Below are 16,722 nucleotides of genomic sequence, written 5' to 3' on the forward strand. Positions count from 1 at the left end.
GTGCCACCCCCTGCCCTGGGCAGGGACACCTCCCACCAGCGCAGGCGGCTCCAAGCCCCGTCCAACCTGGCCTTGAACCCCTCCAGGGATGGGGCAGCCACAGCTGCTCTGGGCACCCTGGGCCAGGGGCTCACCCCCCTCACAGCAAACAATTTCTTCCTTACATCTAACCTAGATCTCCCCTCTTTCAGTTTAAACCAGTTCCCCCTCGTCCCATGGCTCCCCTCCCTGCTCCAGAGTCCCTCCCCAGCTTTCCTGGAGCCCCTTCAGGGACTGGAAGGGGCTGGAAGGTCTCCCCGGAGCCTTCTCTTCTCCAGGCTGAACCCCCCCAGCTCTCCCAGCCTGTCCCCACAGCAGAGGGGCTCCAGCCCTCCCAGCGTCTCTGTCGTTCTTATGCTGAGGCCCCAGAGCTGGAGGCAGCACTGCAGGGGGGGGTCTTACCAGAGCAGGGTGTGGCGGGATCAAGTGTCTGGGTCTGGCCTTTGCTGGGCCGTCCCTCCCCGGGGTGGGTGATGGGGGGGGGGGGGGGGGCTTCCCGGTGTCCTCGGGGGGGCTCCCCGGGCCGCTACCTGCGGGGCAGGCCCAGCTGAGGGGGGCGGCGCGGGGCACGCCGGGAGCTGTAGTCCCCCTGCCGCCGCCGCGCAGGGCATGCCGGGAGCTGTAGTCCGCAGCGCCCTCCCGCTTCTCCCCGGTGTTTCCCGGCAGCCCCCGCGGTTCCCCGTCGCTGATTGGGCGGCGGCGCGGTCCGGCGCATGCGCAGCGCGCGGCCGTGGGGAGGCCCGGGCCGGAGCCGCTTCCCTCAGCGCGGCGGCGGCGGCACCGCACCGGCACCGGCACCGGCGAGGGGCCGCCCCCTCCTCCCACCCCCCTGCCCTCCCATGTACCGGGGAGCCGCCGGTTCCTGCGCGCTGATTGGCTGAGGAGAGAGGGGAGACCTGCGTCAGACCGCTGGCGCTGACGCCACGGGGGTGCGTGCATGACGTCACTGCGGTGCTGGGCGGGGGGGCAGGCTGGGCATTGGCGGGGGCGGGGGGGGGAGCGCCGGGCCGGGGGGTGCCAGGAGGGGAGGGCGGGTAGTCACCGGGGGGCACGGGGATACGGACCGGGAGGTGGGTGTTAATTAGGGGTGGGGTGAAAATAGTAATGGGGGGGGGGCGCAGGAGAGGGGGCATTGGGGGGGTGTCAGTGCCAAGGGCAGGGGCTGCCGCGGGACCCGTGTCGGGGGGGCGGGGTGAAGGCCGAGGGGGGCCCGGGGGGGGGGGTCGAGGGCCGAAAAGCGTCGGGGGATGTCGAGGGCCGAGGCAGGGGGGCAGCGGCCGCCCCCCGCCCGGGGCGTGGGGGCCTGGGGTGCTGCGAGGCCGGTTGTGGCCCGGCGGAGCCTCGGGAAACGGGCGGGAGTTGCGCTATTTACAGCAGCGGAGGCAAAAAAAGGAGCGCCCGAGGCTGTGGGGCAGGTGTGGGGCGTGCGGCGGGGCTGGCAGGCCCGGTGGGAGCGGGCACGGCCGCCAGCCCGCGCGTGGGTGGATGACACATGTGCTTGGCTGCCGCCGCCGCTAATTTTCTCTTGCCTTTTTCCTTCGTGAGCCCTGTCCTGGGCTGTTCTCCGAGGAAAAGCCGAGGTCTCTGTGTAACTGCTGCAAAACGGCAAGAAAAGCCGCTCTGCGCTTCTCTGGCAACAATCCCTTGCCTCTAGACCAGGAGCATCGGCTGCCTCCGCTCCCTAATTAGCGTCATTACTAGAGCAGAGGGTGCGGGTGGGAAGGGTGAGAACATACATACCCTGTGGAGGGAGAGAGGATGAGGAGAGAGGAGCCAGGATCTGGGCTCGGTCTGTTGGCGTTGGCTCATGGCGGTGCTGGTTAATCTTTTCGACGCTGAGCAGCAGCTCTGCCAGGGAGCTGTGGGCTCTCCTCAGCCAGGCACGCGGTTTTAGTAAGTGTTGACCTTTCTTTTGAGGCTCTGGTCTCTGGATGCCCTGCCGCAGGGAGGGGGTTTCTCTGTCCGTGTGCACAGACCGCTCTGAAAATGAAATCCAACAGTAAAACACAGTGCGGACGAGGCGGGAGGACAGCCAGGGCTGGGAATGCTGTGCCCAGAGGGTTAGGAAAGCTGCGTGCTGTCTGTGAGACGGGAGATGCTGCCTTGCCCGAGGAGGGGCTGCTTCCAGCTCTGCTCGCCTGGAGAGCAGTTGTCCTGACACAGAGACCTTTGTGGTGAGGTGCAAATCGAACACGAAATGATGCTTTCCTCAGCGCGGAGCTGTGGGTGGCAGCCTCTGCCGAGAACAGGTTCCTTCCCAGTCCACGTTGATGACTCCTAAAATCCTCCAAACTGCTATTATTTAAAATTAAGTGTAGTTGCTGTTTCTGTTTCTCTAGGGTTTGTCAAAACTGAGCGGGAAGAAAAGTCACCATGAAGAACCAAGGCGCGGAGACCAAAGCAGCCCCGCGGCCTGCTAACTCCTCCAAAATGAGCAGCGGGCTGGTGCTGGAGGGAGGCGACTCGCCAGAGGCCGTGGCACCCCTGGAAGGTGGGGGTCCCCGGGGCGAGGTGTGGGGAATGCGCGAGGGCAGGTTTCCAGCCTGGAAAGAGTCGGGCTGGTGTTTTCTGCGCATGAGGGTGAGCCGTTGTATCCAGCTCTTTTGGCCGGTATAAGAGCAGCTGTGATTTCCAGGTAGAAGCCCCTGGTTTCTTCCTATTTCTATGTGTGTGCAGCTGTAGTTACCGCTTCCTGACCGAAGCGTGGGGTTGATTCTCACCTGAAAACGATGGGTTGTTAATCATTGCTTAGGCCTTAAGTGTTCCTTAGAGAAAATGTGAGACAACTCTTTCCTTGGGACAGCGTTGAGTGACCTGCCCCGTTACTGGCGCTTCATAAAAATAACTCTGGAAGACGAAAGCCAGGTCTAGTCGAGTAGGCGTTTGGTTAAAATTAACCCTGCCTTGTATTCTGGTGCCTAGTAAATGCGATGTAGGAAACGCACAGCCAGTAGAGTTAGCTTAATGACGAGCTGCTGCGATTCTCTCATTTGGAGAAGCTTTGGAAGCAAAGCGTACCGAAGGATGTGCTGCCTGCTCTTTCCCCAAGCGTCTGCTGTTGGGGACAAGACACCTTTGATCTGAGGCTGTACAGCTGCTCTCGTGTGTGAGGAGAGAGGCTAACCCAGGTTTAAAAATCTATTGTAATGTAAAAAAGCCTGGCTCTGGGGATATTAGCAGGCAGTTCCTATGAGGGAAAGCTCATGCACAACCTGCTTTCGTTAAAGGATGGTGGGGAGGGGGGGCAATTTTTGCTCTTGACAGATGTCAGGGGCTTGGTCATGCTCTCGTGATCAAAAGAGAGGCTGTTAGGAATGCACCTCCATTGTCAGGGCAGCTGGCTGGAGACGCGGCCAGAACAAAGCAGCTTATGTTGCTGGAAGTTTAGCCGGCCCTGGGTGCAGTGGGGTGCTCGGGAATCCTTCCCTTTGCCGTGTGCTTAGGGAGGCCAGAGAATAGACGGTGTGGGGGAAGTCTCATGCTTTTGTCTCCCACAGCTCCTCTTGCACAGGAGGACACCAAGTCCTCCCGGCCTGCCGTGCGTGACGTCTCCGAAGAGCTAAGCAGACAGCTTGAGGACATCTTGAACACATACTGTGTGGATGCCAGCCAGGAGGGTCCAGGCGAGGACGGCGGGCAGAGTGAGCCTGTGGAGCCAGAAGAAGCTGAGAAGTGTCGTAGCGAGTCCCCAAGGAACGGTGACCAGGAGACGGGCGGCCCCGAGATGAACGGGGAGAAGGAAACCACGAAGGGGACCGAAGAGTTTCGACCTGGCGAGGAGTGTGGAGAGCGCGATCAGAAGAAGGCTCAGGAAAAGAAGAAAGCCAAGGGCCTAGGTAAGAGGTTCCCCGCTCTGGTTGTGCCGCCAGCCTGAGAACTTCAGTGCTGACATTGATTTTATACTGCACTAATTGCCCTTGGTGAAATGAGCGCCTTGGGTGCCTGATGTGCAGCGGTATTTGGAAACGATGCGGCGTCTTGTTTTGTGGTATGCGAGGAAACGTCCCGAGTGCTGCAAAGGCGCTGAGTGCCCCTGGGTGCTGCTGCAGCCTCTGAATTCAGTGGATTTCTCTTCTGCTGGACACAACTCTCTCAGCCAGCCCAGTGGTGGTTTCCTGCTGCGAAAACCAGGTCTCTCCCCAGCTGCTTCAATTGTTCACCCACTGTATGTGGTGAAATCTGTGGGGCAGAGCCCTGAGAAGGCACCGGAGATGGTAACTCTGGCCCAGGGCAGACACGGCTGCGAGACCTGGTTTGTCTCTCCTGTCTGCGCCCTTATGTGCTAGAACTCTGTCGTGTAAGGGGTTTTATTTTATTTATTTATTTCAATTCTGCGCCTCATTCCAGGTAAAGAAATCACTTTGCTGATGCAGACACTGAACACCCTGAGCACGCCAGAGGAGAAACTAGCCGCACTGTGCAAGAAATACGCTGAGCTGGTGAGTGCTCGTTTCTGCGTTCCAGGCTCTGGGGCTGGGGGAGGACACTGCAGCAGCGAGCGCGGGAGCTGCCCGAGGAGGTGGGAGATGGCTGTAGATTTTTTTTCTTGATGTCAGGAGGGACAGTCCAGGAACACGGGTGTAGCTTTGCAGTGTATGTTCTGGGATCTCTGCAGTGCTGGATGTCCAAGTATCAGAGGACAGACGATCCTTGGTCAAACCAGGCGTTGTCGTTTGCAGAAGTGTAAGCATGGACAGGAGTATTTTTGGCAAATCTGCATCTAAGAGGACTTCAGATCTGTTTTCTCTCTGCCTCTCTAATGTGGAAGCCGCATCCTGTCCCAGGAGTTTACTGTGGCCAGGTCTGTTCTGCTGAGCCTGCGTGTCCCGGTCTCTCTGCAGGCAGGGCTGGGCTGCGAGTTGGCAGGCCCAGCTGTGATCGAGGACCGCGTGGATACGTCTCCTGTCTGCACCACTCAGTCGCTGCATTTCTGATGATAATTTCCTAGCAAGAAATGCGTGGTTGGCAGAGTCCTCGTAGTGCGATGTGTGGCTACGTTCAGCCGTACAACACACCCAAAGTCCGATGTCGCATTTAACCAGAGCTGGGCATGGGTCTGGTTCTGTGCATGGATGTGGTACAAAGGAGAGGTGTGGGGCTGTCTGCGCGTGTCCGCAGTGGACATGTTCAGGTTTTCCCTGTGCTCGGAGGTCTGCCCATTTGAGCAACACGTGCACGGAGGTGCTGGATGAATGTGCAAGTCTTTCAGATTCCAGCAGGACACGAATTCAGGAAGGAGAAAGGCCTGGTCCAGGGGACCTTGGGCTCTGCTCAGATGTGGCATCTTGTGCATTATAAAGCTCTTGTCCTCCTCTCGGAGCACAGAGAGCACTTCTTTGATCCCCATGTTCTCTCACAGGGACACAGCATGTTGTCCTGGTGAGTTTTGCTGCATCTGTGCCCTTTGCTCCCCTGTCCTAGCTGGAAGAGCACCGTAACTCCCAGAAACAGATGAAGATCTTGCAGAAGAAGCAGACGCAGCTGGTGCAAGAGAAGGACCACCTGCAGAGCGAGCACAGCAAGGCCATCCTGGCCCGCAGCAAGCTGGAGAGCCTGTGCCGCGAGCTGCAGAGGCACAACCGCACCCTCAAGGCAAGTGCCTCCTGGGCACTGTTCCAGGAGCTGCTTCATCCCAAGCGCTTGGATCACTTGCTGTGAGACGTTTTGGCAAACTTACCTTCACCAATGACTGCCCACAGCCTACCGTGCTTTAATTTTGCTCTTAAGCCATCATTATCCATAGCGCCTGAGTGTTATTTCGGGGTATATTCACGGGAGAAAGGGAGGGGAAAGGCCCAAAGTCCCTTCCTGATTGCTATAAGCGTTAGCTAGAGGCTGGGCGGGTTCAGAGCATCACAGTTTGGGCAGTTTGCTCACCACCCTGCCCAGCACAGAGGCTGACGTGTCCCTGCTGTCTCTGCCTTCCTCGCGCAGGAGGAGGGTGTCCAGCGTACGCGGGAGGAAGAGGAGAAGCGGAGGGAGGTGACATCCCACTTCCAGGTGACGCTGAATGACATCCAGCTCCAGATGGAGCAGCACAACGAGAGGAACTCCAAGCTGCGTCAGGAGAACATGGAGCTGGCGGAGCGGCTCAAGAAGCTCATCGAGCAGTACGAGCTGCGGGAGGAGGTGGGTCAGGGCGGGAGACCTGGTGTAGGGCTGCTCTGGTACATCCCTTCTGCCCAGTGAAGCGTGTTTCTGCTGCCGGAGGGGAGAAGGGGCCTCTGGGATCTTCCCTTGGGGTCGTTGCCTGGGCAGCAAGGACTGGGCCGGGCATGTCAGTGACTGGTGGTGTTCCCTTGGCAGCACATCGACAAGGTGTTCAAACACAAGGACCTGCAGCAGCAGCTGGTGGACGCCAAGCTCCAGCAGGCGCAGGAAATGCTGAAGGAGGCAGAGGAGAAACACCAGCGGGAGAAGGACTTTGTAAGTCTTACAGTGATTCTCTAATGGTTGCGAGCACTTTGCTTTTTGCCTTGTCCCTCTGTGGGGGCTGGTTGCTCTTGGATCCCAACAGCAGAGCCCAAATTGGATCAGGCCGTCCCAGGCCTGCTGCGTGCCCAGCGGTGACCACTCCTTCAGGAGCAAGGCTGGAGCCCTGCTCTGCTCTTTGTGTTTCTCCCAGCCCGCTCCCGTCTCCAGGCCAAGTGCCTGCAGGGGCATGCTGAGAGCCTTCCCCGGTGGCAGCCGGGTAACTGCTTTTGCTCTTCCCTAGCTGCTGAAGGAAGCTGTGGAATCGCAGAGGATGTGTGAGCTGATGAAGCAGCAGGAGACCCATCTCAAGCAGCAGGTGAGTAATTCAGTCTGTGTGCTCAGCCTGGTTATTTGGTTTGGTTTTCCTTCCTCCCTCAGCAGGGAACAGCCCAGAGTTCCTTAATCTGTAAAACGGAGGGGCAGGATTTCTGCTGGGTTTGGTGTTGGTGAGCCTGTGTCAGCACGGTGAGAGCTGAGGCTTCCTTCAGCAATTCCACCTTCTGGGAGGAAGGGGCCTTGGTTTTTACCAGCGCGTTTCCCAGTGCTGGGAGCAGTTGTGTGGTCATACCTTGCTGAATCAGACCCAGCAAATGCCTCCTGCCGAGGCCAGATGTTTGCAGAACACAACGGTCTCTGAGGACGTTTCCCTCACAAAGAATTCTTCCACATTCCCTGGTACCTATGTTTGGCAGAGCAGCTCCGTGCTGCCCGTTTGTTTGTCATAAAGTCCAGTCACAAGATAACTAGCTCAGTTCTTGGCCGACCTCCCCCCTCTCCTGGGGAAGGCTGTCGGGAGGTGCCGTGGTGAGGAGCTGTAACCTTGTCTCTCCCCGCAGCTGGCTCTCTACACAGAGAAGTTTGAAGAATTCCAGAACACCCTTTCCAAAAGCAGTGAAGTGTTCACGACGTTTAAACAGGAGATGGAGAAGGTGGGTAACACTTCTGCTGCCCAGCAGCGCTTGTGTGGGCTGGAGGCACTGCCTGCCTGTCTCTCCCCGATGCTTCTGCGAGCTGGAAAAGCCGCAGCTCTGTAGTTGTGTTTAGTTTTGCTGGTATTAAAATCAGCCACGAGCTGGCTGCTCATAGAAGATTGGTACTGTCCCTGCACGGTGACTTCTGTGTCCCCTCTCAGCACCACCCCTGTCTCTGGTTTGTTGTTGCCTGGTCAGTGTTTCCCTCTGGTGCAGCAGCGACACGAGGAGACGTTTCCCACCTCGCTGTCTGCACTGGGAAAGTGGGTGCCCGTTTGAGGACACGTGAGACGTAACTGGCTGCAGCGGCTCTGCCTGTGGCTTATTTGTTCCCTTTTTGACACTGATTCTGTAGATGACTAAGAAAATCAAGAAGCTGGAGAAAGAGACCACTATGTATCGCTCACGCTGGGAGAGCAGCAACAAGGCTCTCTTGGAAATGGCTGAGGAGGTGAGGAGGCTCTGGCTGTGCTCTGCGGGGGCGGGCGGCTGGTGACCTGCTGTGCGGCGTTGGGCTGGCGCCGAGGCAGCTCCTGTCTTACTGCGGGCAGGCTGGGTACGGGGTGGTGTTTTTCCCTTCAGCTTGATTTCCTTCCCTGTACATGATGGCAAGAGCCCTCTGCTGCGTGGCAGAAGTGCTGGTTAATTAGTGCAGAGGTGCGTGAAGAAGTCAGTCTCAGCGGCATTTGGCCTCTGTGGGGGCAGCGGAAGAAAGAAGCAGTGACAATAGCATCGGGTCCTTTGAATGCCACGTTTGCTTGGTCACGAGTGTTTTCCCTTTGAGGTTTCATCTCTCCCTGTTTCTGCCTGTCTGTCCCCAGCGTGGTAGAGTCTGAACTGCCTCTCTATTTGCAGAAAACCCTTCGGGACAAAGAGTTAGAGGGGCTTCAGGTGAAAATCCAGCGCTTGGAGAAACTGTGCCGAGCCCTTCAAACGGAGCGCAACGACCTCAATAAGAAGGTGCAAGACCTGTGTGCCCACGCGCCCCGGGCAGACGCAGACCTGTTGGAGCCTTTGAAGGACCCGTCTCGGGACGGCTCTGAGGCGGCGGCGGGAGGTGCTCCAGCAGAGCAGCGCCTGGCCGAGGATTGCCTTCACTCAGGAAAGCCGATGCACAACACGGATCCTGCGGAGAGCCTGGGAGAACTGAGCATAGGAGCCTTGGGGCAGAGTGGGACTGAGGAAGGCACTCAGGGCTCTGACTGAGCCCGCCGTGCGGTAGGCAGAGGTGGGGCAAGGGAGGGTAACGTGAATGTTTCCGTAGACTCGAGCTGATGCCCCTCTCCTGGTCCTTGGACAGGCGCGAGAGGACAGCCCTCCTGCGGATTTGAGATTTCCTAGCTTAGTTTTGGAGGGTTTTTAAAATTTTTATATATATATATATATATGATATATATATGATATGTGCAGGGCAACGTACACTTTATATATGGATATACATGAAAACTAGAATGACCCACCTCCCTGCGTGCGTGTGAATAACTAATATATGGAGACTCAACTGATCGGCCCGTTCACTAGAAGACCGTGTCATTGGCAGGCTGCGGCTCCCCGAAAACGGAGCGCAGCTGAGGAAAAGCGGGTGCGTGGATCTGCCCTGGCACACGGCGCTGGGACAGCTGGGTGCGTCGCCGCCTCCACCTTCACAGTGACTCTTGCATTGAGTGAAAGCAAACGAGCTGAGCAGCGGAGAACCAAAGTGTTTCCCGGCGCTGGATTCTCCCTCCCTCCTCTGCATCAGGCAGGAGCGAGCTCCCGGCCTTGCCCTTGTTTCCTCGTGTCCTGGCTGACATCTCGCTCGTGTGTGAGCTGTGCGAATGAGGGGGGAAAACCCCTCCTCTGTGGTTGTCGTGTATTGAACGGGGACAAAAAGAAGCAGAGAAACAGGGGGTGCCCGGTTCAGCCAGTCCTCCCGCGGGGCCTTTGCTCTTCCCAGGACCTGCCAGTGTCTCAATAGCCTTATGATTCACAGTTGCCTCTTTGCTATACGCACATGTGCACAAGTGTATTAAACAGTTAATCCAAAGGTCTCATTCCCAAGTGTTTTGCACAAGCGCGTGTGATCAGTTGTGCAAGGGGATGGGGAGGCTCCCCCTGAGCCCCTCTGCCCCCACGTCGGGACCTCCCCGGCCCATCCCCCGGTGCCGAGCGGGTCGTCTCCGAGGCGTCCACGGAGCTGGGGTTCCAGGAGGGTAAAACCTGTGTCTGCTCCACGACCTGCTGCTTGTGCCACATCGCTGGGACCAGCGCGAGGACCGTGCTGTGGGCTGGTCCCTTCCACCCCCTGCGGGCCCTCCAGCCCGGCCGCGCTGGTGCTGTCGCAGCCCCCCTCTCTCCTTTGCCTCTCCGCTTTCTCAGAAGAGCGTCCCAAGTGCCGCTGTGTCTGGGAGGGTCCCTGCGGCCTCTGCCGCAGGGTGAAGCGCTCGCCCGAAGGACCCTGTCGTGCTGGGAGGGTGTTTATGCACAGACGCGGGCTCTGCTGGCGCTTGGGCGATTTCTCCATAGTTTCTCAAGACTCTCTTTTCACTCTTCTTTTGGGAGATCTTTACTTGCTTGGAAACCTCCTTGCTGCAGCTTCTCTTCACGACAGACTTTATTTTCAGCATTGCCTCCCTTTTGCTTGAAGCTGAAGCGAGCCGGCCGGAGCCGTTCCTCGCAGTGGATGTGTTCAGCGCAACAGCTTTGGTTTCTCTTCCAGCAGCGCAGCTGCTCTTGCTTCTTTTCTCCGTCATTGTACGGTGCCATCGCGAAGGACCCGCCTCGCTGCCAGGGGAGCTGCCTCTGCGTCCCCCTTCCCTCCGCGGGCGGTGGCTGTCTGCAGCAGAGACGGGGTCTAAGGAGTCTCCGCAGTGCCACAGTCTCGAACATCCCCTGGGATGTTTCCCGGAGCTGAGCGTAGCTTTGTCGTGCAGCCCCTCGCTGTCAGCGTTGCTTCCTCCTGCACAGGGATGTGTTTGCCTCCGGCAGCAGCCCCCGAGGAAGCGAATGTCGCCCTGGCCTGCTGGGAGCACCCCGTTCCCAGCAGCCGGGTTGAGCGAGGGCTGCAGCCGGGCTCTGGACTTCTCTTCCGCTCTTTCAGTACAAGACAAACCTCTTAGAAAGTCACAAAACCTCCTTTTTTTGTTTTTTTTTTTGCCTTTTCCCTGTTACAGTACAGATAACCTCTGCGGGGACTATTGTATGTATCTTCGTATCCAATAGAAATGCACCCAACCTCGCTGCTGCCGCCTCTTGTTTCTCATTCCTTCAGCCGTGGGCTGCGTCCGACCCCCCTGCCCTGTGGGGCCGGGCACCGCTGGTGTTAAACCCCCCAACTGGCCAGTCCCTGGCATCCAGAATGTCTAAGATTTGGCTTAAAGTCCTGCAAGGATGTAAATAAGAAGCTGCGTTCAGTTCTGCGTACGCTGGGGGACGGGACTGTCCTTAATCTCGCCCCTGCGGGAGGCTCCTTCCTGCGGTGATGGATCCTGCGGTCACACGAGTCCCGTGACGCCGGAGGGACGTGGGGTAAATCCCGGCGGGATGGGGGGCTGGAGGGGTGGCAGGTGGGGGCTCGGGGCCGGATCCTGCCCTCTCCCCACGCCGGCACGAAGCTGACGCTGGTGCCATGGTTGGGGCCAGGCCCCGTCATCCTGCGCGTCGCTGGGGCAGCTGGTGTCCGGCAGTGCCACCGCCCTGGGGACAGGCCGGAGGAAGTTCCCTTTCCCTTTAAATGCAAATCCCGGCCCCAGGGCTAGGACGGGTGTCCGGTGGGCTCGGGGGACACGGCCGGGCCGGCCACCGCAGGCTGGACGGGGCCTCACGCAGGTCAGTTCCCCCCCGCTGTGGCCGGAGGCTGCGGACAAAGGGGCTCCCGCGGCTGCGGAGGTCCCCGGGGGTGACTGTCCCCCCACGTCTGTGCCCCTGAGGGCAGCCGGGGTCGCTGGGCCCCGGGGCACGCGTGGCCAAAATCCTCTTTTCTGCAGCGCTGGGGAAGACGCTGAGGCCAGGCCGGTGGCTCCCAGCCGCGCGTCAGGCCCCGGCTTTGCTCCGCGTCGCCATGCTCCAGCGCAGACGACAGGATAACGCAGCGTGAGCCCGGCCGCCGGCGCCCAGGGAAAGGGGTTCCCAGCTCCGGCCTCAGCCTTCCCGCCGCCGCCACCTCCCCGCCGGGGGACCCCGATCCTCCCCGGGGACGAGAGGCCCCGCGCAGGGAAGGGGCCACCAAGAGCTGTGTCCATCCGGTGTCCCCGCGCCCATCGGGATGGAGGACTGGAGGAAGAAGCGGAGCCCCAAAGCCTGCCTGGCCCAGCCGGCGCCCCCCGTGGCCCCGCGGCCGCTGCCCCCCAGCAAGAGCACGTCCTTCGCGCTGCCGCTGCCCACCCTGCCCTCGCCCAGGCAGCGTGCCCGGCTCAGGCGGTCAGTGGCGGCTCGGGGGTGACGCCGGACCCTCCGGTGCGGGGTCCCTGCGATGCCAGCCTCTCCGTTCCCCCCGTGCAGGACAAGCAAGGAGCGGGTGCGGGCGGGTGGCGCGGGGGCGGCGCGGGGGGCCCCGCTGCAGCACAGCTTCCTCACCGATGTGTCGGACGTCTGTGAGATGGAGGGAGGGCTGCTCAGCCTCCTCAGCGACTTCCACTCGGGAAAGCTGCAGGCCTTCGGTGAGGGGCTGGGGGGGTCAGGGGGGTCTCGGGGGGCCGGGGCTGGCGGGCTGTGACAGCTCCTGGCCACGGGCGCAGGGAAGGAGTGCTCCTTTGAGCAGCTGGAGCACGTGCGGGAGATGCAGGAGAAGCTGGCGCGGCTGCACTTCGGCCTCGACGTCTGCGTGGAGGAGCTCCCCGAGGAGCAGAAGAAAGCGGTGGCCGACAGGAACCTGGACCAGCTGCTGGCGCACGTGAGTGTCACCCCCCTTGTCCCCTGCCCGGCCCTGCCGCCATGGCTGGCATCCCCGCCGGCCCCGGCCTCCCCGCCGGCGCCTCACCCTCGGCCTTTGCCTCCTGCAGCTGGAGGAGCTCAGCAGCTCCATGTATCCTGGGCCGGGGGTGGTGGTGGCGGCAGTGATGGTGGCACCAATGGCAGTGGTGGAGGCGATGGCAGTGATGGCGGCAGTGGTGACAGTGATGGCGATGGTGGTGGTGGTTGGTGCTGGTGATGGAGGTGGCAGTGATGGCAGTGGTGGTGGTGGCACTGGCGGTGGTTGGCAATGGAGGTGGCAGTGGTGGTGGTGGTGGTTGCCGATGGTGGTGGTGGTGGTGGTTGGCAATGGAGGTGGCAGTGGTGGTGGTGGTGGTTGGCGATGGAGGTGGTGGCGGTGGTTGGCAATGGAGGTGGCAGTGGCGGTGGTTGGCGGCGATGGAGGTGGCGGCGGCACTGATGGCGGTGGCAGGGGGACACCACTTTCCCTTGACCCGCGCTCAGACAGAAGCTGCACCTGGCCGAGAGCCCCGACCCCGAGGACGCCGCAGCCGGACCCTGACCCTGTGCCCGGCCCGGCGGGGGGGGAGGCGGGTGGCCGCCACCAGGACCCCCCCGGGAGCCCCACAGCGGGGCCCCCCCGCGGAAGGGCCGAGGGAGGCGACAGCGGCCTCGCAGCGCCGTGACAGCGGCGCCCCCCCCGCCCCCGGCTCCCCCAGCCGCCATTTTGGCGGGACCCTCCGTGACGGGGGGGGCGGTGACGGGGGGGCGGGGCCCGGCGGCGCGGCCGGATGACGCCACCAGGCGGATGACGCCACCAGGCGGCGCCCCGCTGCCAAGGAGGCGGCGGCCATGGCAGCGGCGCTGGGGCCGCAGGCGGAGGCGGAGGGGTGGCGGCGGCTGCTCCGCGCCGTGACCCGCCTGCAGGTGGGAGCCAGCCCGGGACGGGGGGCTCGGTGGGGCGTCGGTGGGCGGGGGTCCGTGGGAGGAGGCGGTGGGGCCTGGCTGAGGGGGGAGGACATCCGTGGGGAAACATGGCAGAGGGGGCGTCCCCGTGGGGGAACGTGGCGGGGAGGAGCCGTGGAGGGGACACTCGCGGGGGAAGATGGCAGCAGGGAGGTTCCCGCGGGGAGGCGCGCCGTGGGGGGGGTCCCTGTGGGGTGGACGCGGCTGGACGGGCCGCGAGGGAGAAGGGAGGGGGCTGCACAGCTGGGAGGGGCCCTTGGGCGTGCACAGCTGGATGGGGGTCCCGTGGGGGGACGGTGCCTCATTAAAACCTGCCTTGGCTCCAAACGTGGGGCGTGTTTGCTCCTTGTGCGCCCGGCCGCGCCCCGGGGGGTGCGTGGGGAGGGGGCGGCGGGGGGGCTCTGGCCGGCTCCATCAGCGCCCCTGCCCCGTGCCCGCAGGCCTGTGTCAGGGGTTACCTGCTGCGGAAGCGGTTTCGGAGCCTGCGGGCAGAGTACGAGGAGGTGGTGCGGGAGATTGAAGGGGACCTGAGCCAGCTGGAGTGGAGGGGACGGATCCTGCCGCGGCCCGTGTTCGTCCCCGAGGTCCGTGTGTTGGGATGGTGGGGGCTTCTGTAGCCCCGGCTGAAGGGGGGGCAAAGCGGGTGGTGTGGCCTGGCCGACTGGGCAGATGATACTTTTGCAGTATAGTCCCAGGAACCAAATTAAAAACGATAATGACAGAGCCCCGGCCTGTAATTCTCCCAGACTTGTGCCCCTGCGACCCCGACTGGGGATTTCTTTCTCCAAGTGAAGCTCAGCCTCAAGTCAAACGCCCGACCTGCGCAGGTGCCTCCTGTGGGTCTTGTCCCCAGGCACCCACCTCACCCGGTGGTACTGAACGGCCGGACCCTCCTGTGGTGGCTGAGCGCCGCTCTCTAATAGTTTTACCATTTCTGGAAGGAAAGCCCTTTAAAATTTCACAATGGTTAAAACCAGACCACGTTGGTGTCGTGGCAGGAGTGCTGCTAACGGCAGATCTCTGGCTGGGACAGAGCCTGTACCAGAGCCACCGTTCAGATCTTTATATTTTCAATATATATTTTCAATCTCTCGCATGTTGCCCCTTTAGAAGCCAACGCAAGGGACGCGTACAGACCCGCAGGAGGCTGTACCGAGTGACGAGGCCAGCACAGAAAAACTGCAGGAGGAGCTGGACACCTCTGAACCTGAACAGGACTGGGGCTGCAGCACGGTAAAACCTACAGCCCAGCTGCAAAGCCAGAAAGAGCTGAGCTCCGTGGGTGAAGGCGATGGAGTGAGCCCCCCAAGTCCCGAGGCTGATGCTGATAAATGCACTGAAAAGGGGTGCAGCGCCCCAGCAGAGAGCGAGGAGTGGCAGAACGACAGTAACGCGTTCCCTGCGTGGGACAGCGGTGTCCTGGAGGCAGAGTCCCTCGAAGCCTGTCTGGGTAAGAGACGGGAGCCCATGCGCAGCGTGCACGCTCCTGCGTGGTCCGCGTGACCTGGTGGTGAGTGCTGGGGCACAGCAGGTCCTTAGAGAACCAAAACCTTGAGACTATCTTGGAGGGGTTAGAAGAACTCAGTGCGAGAGAGAGAGGAGGTGCAGTCTGAGTCTTTGTTCTAATAATAGGTTATTCTTCCATTTCTTTGCAGGAATTCCACTTGAGGAAATAAAGCAGCTTCCTCGAACTCGGTCTGGTCTCCAGTCCTACAGAAATCACTTGATCATGGAGCTGATGTGGCTGCAACAAGCTATTGTCAGCCGTAAAAATGTAAGGGCCTGACCCTGCCTCTTCCAACACAGTGGGTCAGACCAGTGCCTGTGGGCAGCCCGAGCGGTGCCGTCTGTGGTGGGACTGGGGTTGAACAGTGACGGTTCAGTTACCCGAGGACTGAACTGGATGGTGGCAGTACCCTTTTTTTTCCTTCTCTGGTGGGGGGAAAAAGAAAAAAAGGAATGATGAAGGAAAACAGGGGCTGTTTGGATCTGCTTGCAAGCTTTGCTCCTGTCCTGCTGCAGCGACGTTGATAATTCCTGTCTGTAGAACACAGCAGTGTGTACCTGGGCCCCCGCTGGCCTTGCGAGCTGCTGTTTGCTTTGCTTGAAAGGTGAGACTCGGGCATCTTCTGGCCAAACGCAATGATTTTGCTGGCTAATCTGTGAGGGCGGGTGCTTTCCTACTTCTAGGTCTCTGTGATTTAATCGTTAACACTTGGTTTTCTTTCTCCTGCAGTACTTGATGCTGAAGCAGAGGCTGGGGACTCCTGATGCATAGGAGGGCATTCCTGAGCACGTGGGGCATTTGCATTGGCGTGGAGAAGCAGTGGAGCTGCAGCACCACAGTCGTGACACGACCTCAGGGACAGCAGCAGCTTGGGGGAACTCCAGCTCTGTGGGCTGACGTTTTCCACTTCAGGTGAATGTGGCAAGAAAGCCTTTTATTTCTTTTAAACATGAATATTTGATCAAAGCAGGGATTAAACATCACTGTGAAGCCAAGGAGGTGGTTGTGTGTCCTGGAGGGAGCCCCAGTGAGGCCTCCTTCCACAAGAACCCTATTTCTGTTGGCTGAGCTGGATGGTCCTAGGGGAAGATTGAGGCTGGGAAGACTGTCATGTACAGAAGGTGCCTTCTGACCAGCTGATTGCTTGTGACGGAACTTAAGTGCCTGAAGGCGGCGGGTGTTTTGAACCTGCAGGAAGAGGCTCTTCTCTGCTGAACTGTGGGTGACCCATATCAGTATCTTTGCTGTTTATTTGGGATGGCTCTACACATCACAGCTCTGTGATATCTGGGATTTCCAGGTGGTAGGCTCTGGGGTAGGCTCTGGGGAACACCTAGTTGAAGTACTAAGTATGGAGAAGAGTTCCCTAACTTTCCCGTGCAGTTGGTGGGGAGCGCTGGCACGTCAAACCTAACCTTCAAGACATGAGGCTTGGTTCTTGACTTGCATATCTCTGGTCGTGGTAATATCTCTCTCTGTGGCAGAGTCACCTGAAGAGAACACCAGGTACTTGAGCGAGCAAGGAAGGGCTTACAGGGTTGGGCACTTTGTCTATACGTTGCTCTAGTTCAGGGGCATTCGCGGTCCCTCAGAAAGGGACTTTCTGCGTGGTGCTGTGGTTCCCTACTGTGACCCCAAGTCTTCTGTGCAAACACTCTGTGTTCCTGCTGACTGAACGGTCACTCTTGCCATGTGGCAGATGTATCTTTCTGTTCCTGATGATGCTGACTTGTTTGTGAATAAAAAGCTTTCCTGAAGCTTGCCTCTGAACCTGTCTGTTCCTGTCTGGCTTGCCACCTTCTCCTGGGCAGAGCCAAGGAAGTCCATGGCCTGCTTTGACCCACAGCAACCTGTTCAGTGCAAAGGCTGGTGTGT

At 60.1% G+C, this 16,722-nt stretch overlaps 3 protein-coding genes across 9 annotated transcripts; all 3 read left to right on the forward strand.

Moving 5' to 3' along the window:
* Positions 1–737: 737 nt before the first annotated feature.
* On the forward strand, positions 738–11,583 carry TXLNA (taxilin alpha). 4 transcript variants are annotated; one of them, XM_074562954.1, is made up of 13 exons: positions 738–968; positions 2,379–2,530; positions 3,537–3,875; positions 4,387–4,478; positions 5,461–5,631; positions 5,974–6,168; positions 6,346–6,465; positions 6,755–6,829; positions 7,350–7,442; positions 7,840–7,935; positions 8,340–10,991; positions 11,216–11,291; positions 11,450–11,488. In XM_074562954.1, exons 2-11 carry the CDS (start codon positions 2,413–2,415, stop codon positions 8,688–8,690), a joined length of 1,650 nt encoding a protein of 549 aa, XP_074419055.1. In that variant the 5' UTR covers positions 738–968; positions 2,379–2,412; the 3' UTR covers positions 8,691–10,991; positions 11,216–11,291; positions 11,450–11,488. The 4 variants fall into 4 exon arrangements, with proteins under 4 accessions (XP_074419055.1, XP_074419056.1, XP_074419057.1 ...); XM_074562956.1 differs by lacking the exon at positions 738–968 and adding an exon at positions 1,322–2,288; XM_074562957.1 differs by lacking the exon at positions 738–968 and adding an exon at positions 1,322–2,213.
* Positions 11,584–11,727: 144 nt separating this feature from the next.
* Positions 11,728–12,996, forward strand: CCDC28B (coiled-coil domain containing 28B). The gene is made up of 5 exons (XM_074562974.1): positions 11,728–11,882; positions 11,964–12,121; positions 12,200–12,354; positions 12,464–12,486; positions 12,879–12,996. Exons 1-5 carry the CDS (start codon positions 11,728–11,730, stop codon positions 12,934–12,936), a joined length of 549 nt encoding a protein of 182 aa, XP_074419075.1. The 3' UTR covers positions 12,937–12,996.
* Positions 12,997–13,161: 165 nt separating this feature from the next.
* Positions 13,162–16,604, forward strand: IQCC (IQ motif containing C). Of its 4 annotated transcripts, none has more exons than XR_012584221.1 (6): positions 13,162–13,301; positions 13,781–13,924; positions 14,451–14,790; positions 14,996–15,114; positions 15,363–15,451; positions 15,577–16,604. XR_012584221.1 is itself a non-coding variant. In XM_074562967.1 (6 exons), exons 1-5 carry the CDS (start codon positions 13,227–13,229, stop codon positions 15,446–15,448), a joined length of 837 nt encoding a protein of 278 aa, XP_074419068.1. In that variant the 5' UTR covers positions 13,162–13,226; the 3' UTR covers positions 15,449–15,451; positions 15,577–16,604. The 4 variants fall into 4 exon arrangements, 3 of the variants coding, with proteins under 3 accessions (XP_074419068.1, XP_074419070.1, XP_074419071.1); XM_074562967.1 differs by having other exon boundaries at positions 15,290–15,451; XM_074562969.1 differs by having other exon boundaries at positions 15,341–15,451.
* The last annotated feature ends 118 nt before the right edge of the window (positions 16,605–16,722 follow it).

Source organism: Larus michahellis, chromosome 19, assembly GCF_964199755.1.
Source record: "Larus michahellis chromosome 19, bLarMic1.1, whole genome shotgun sequence".
Classification (NCBI taxonomy): Eukaryota; Metazoa; Chordata; class Aves; order Charadriiformes; family Laridae; genus Larus; species Larus michahellis.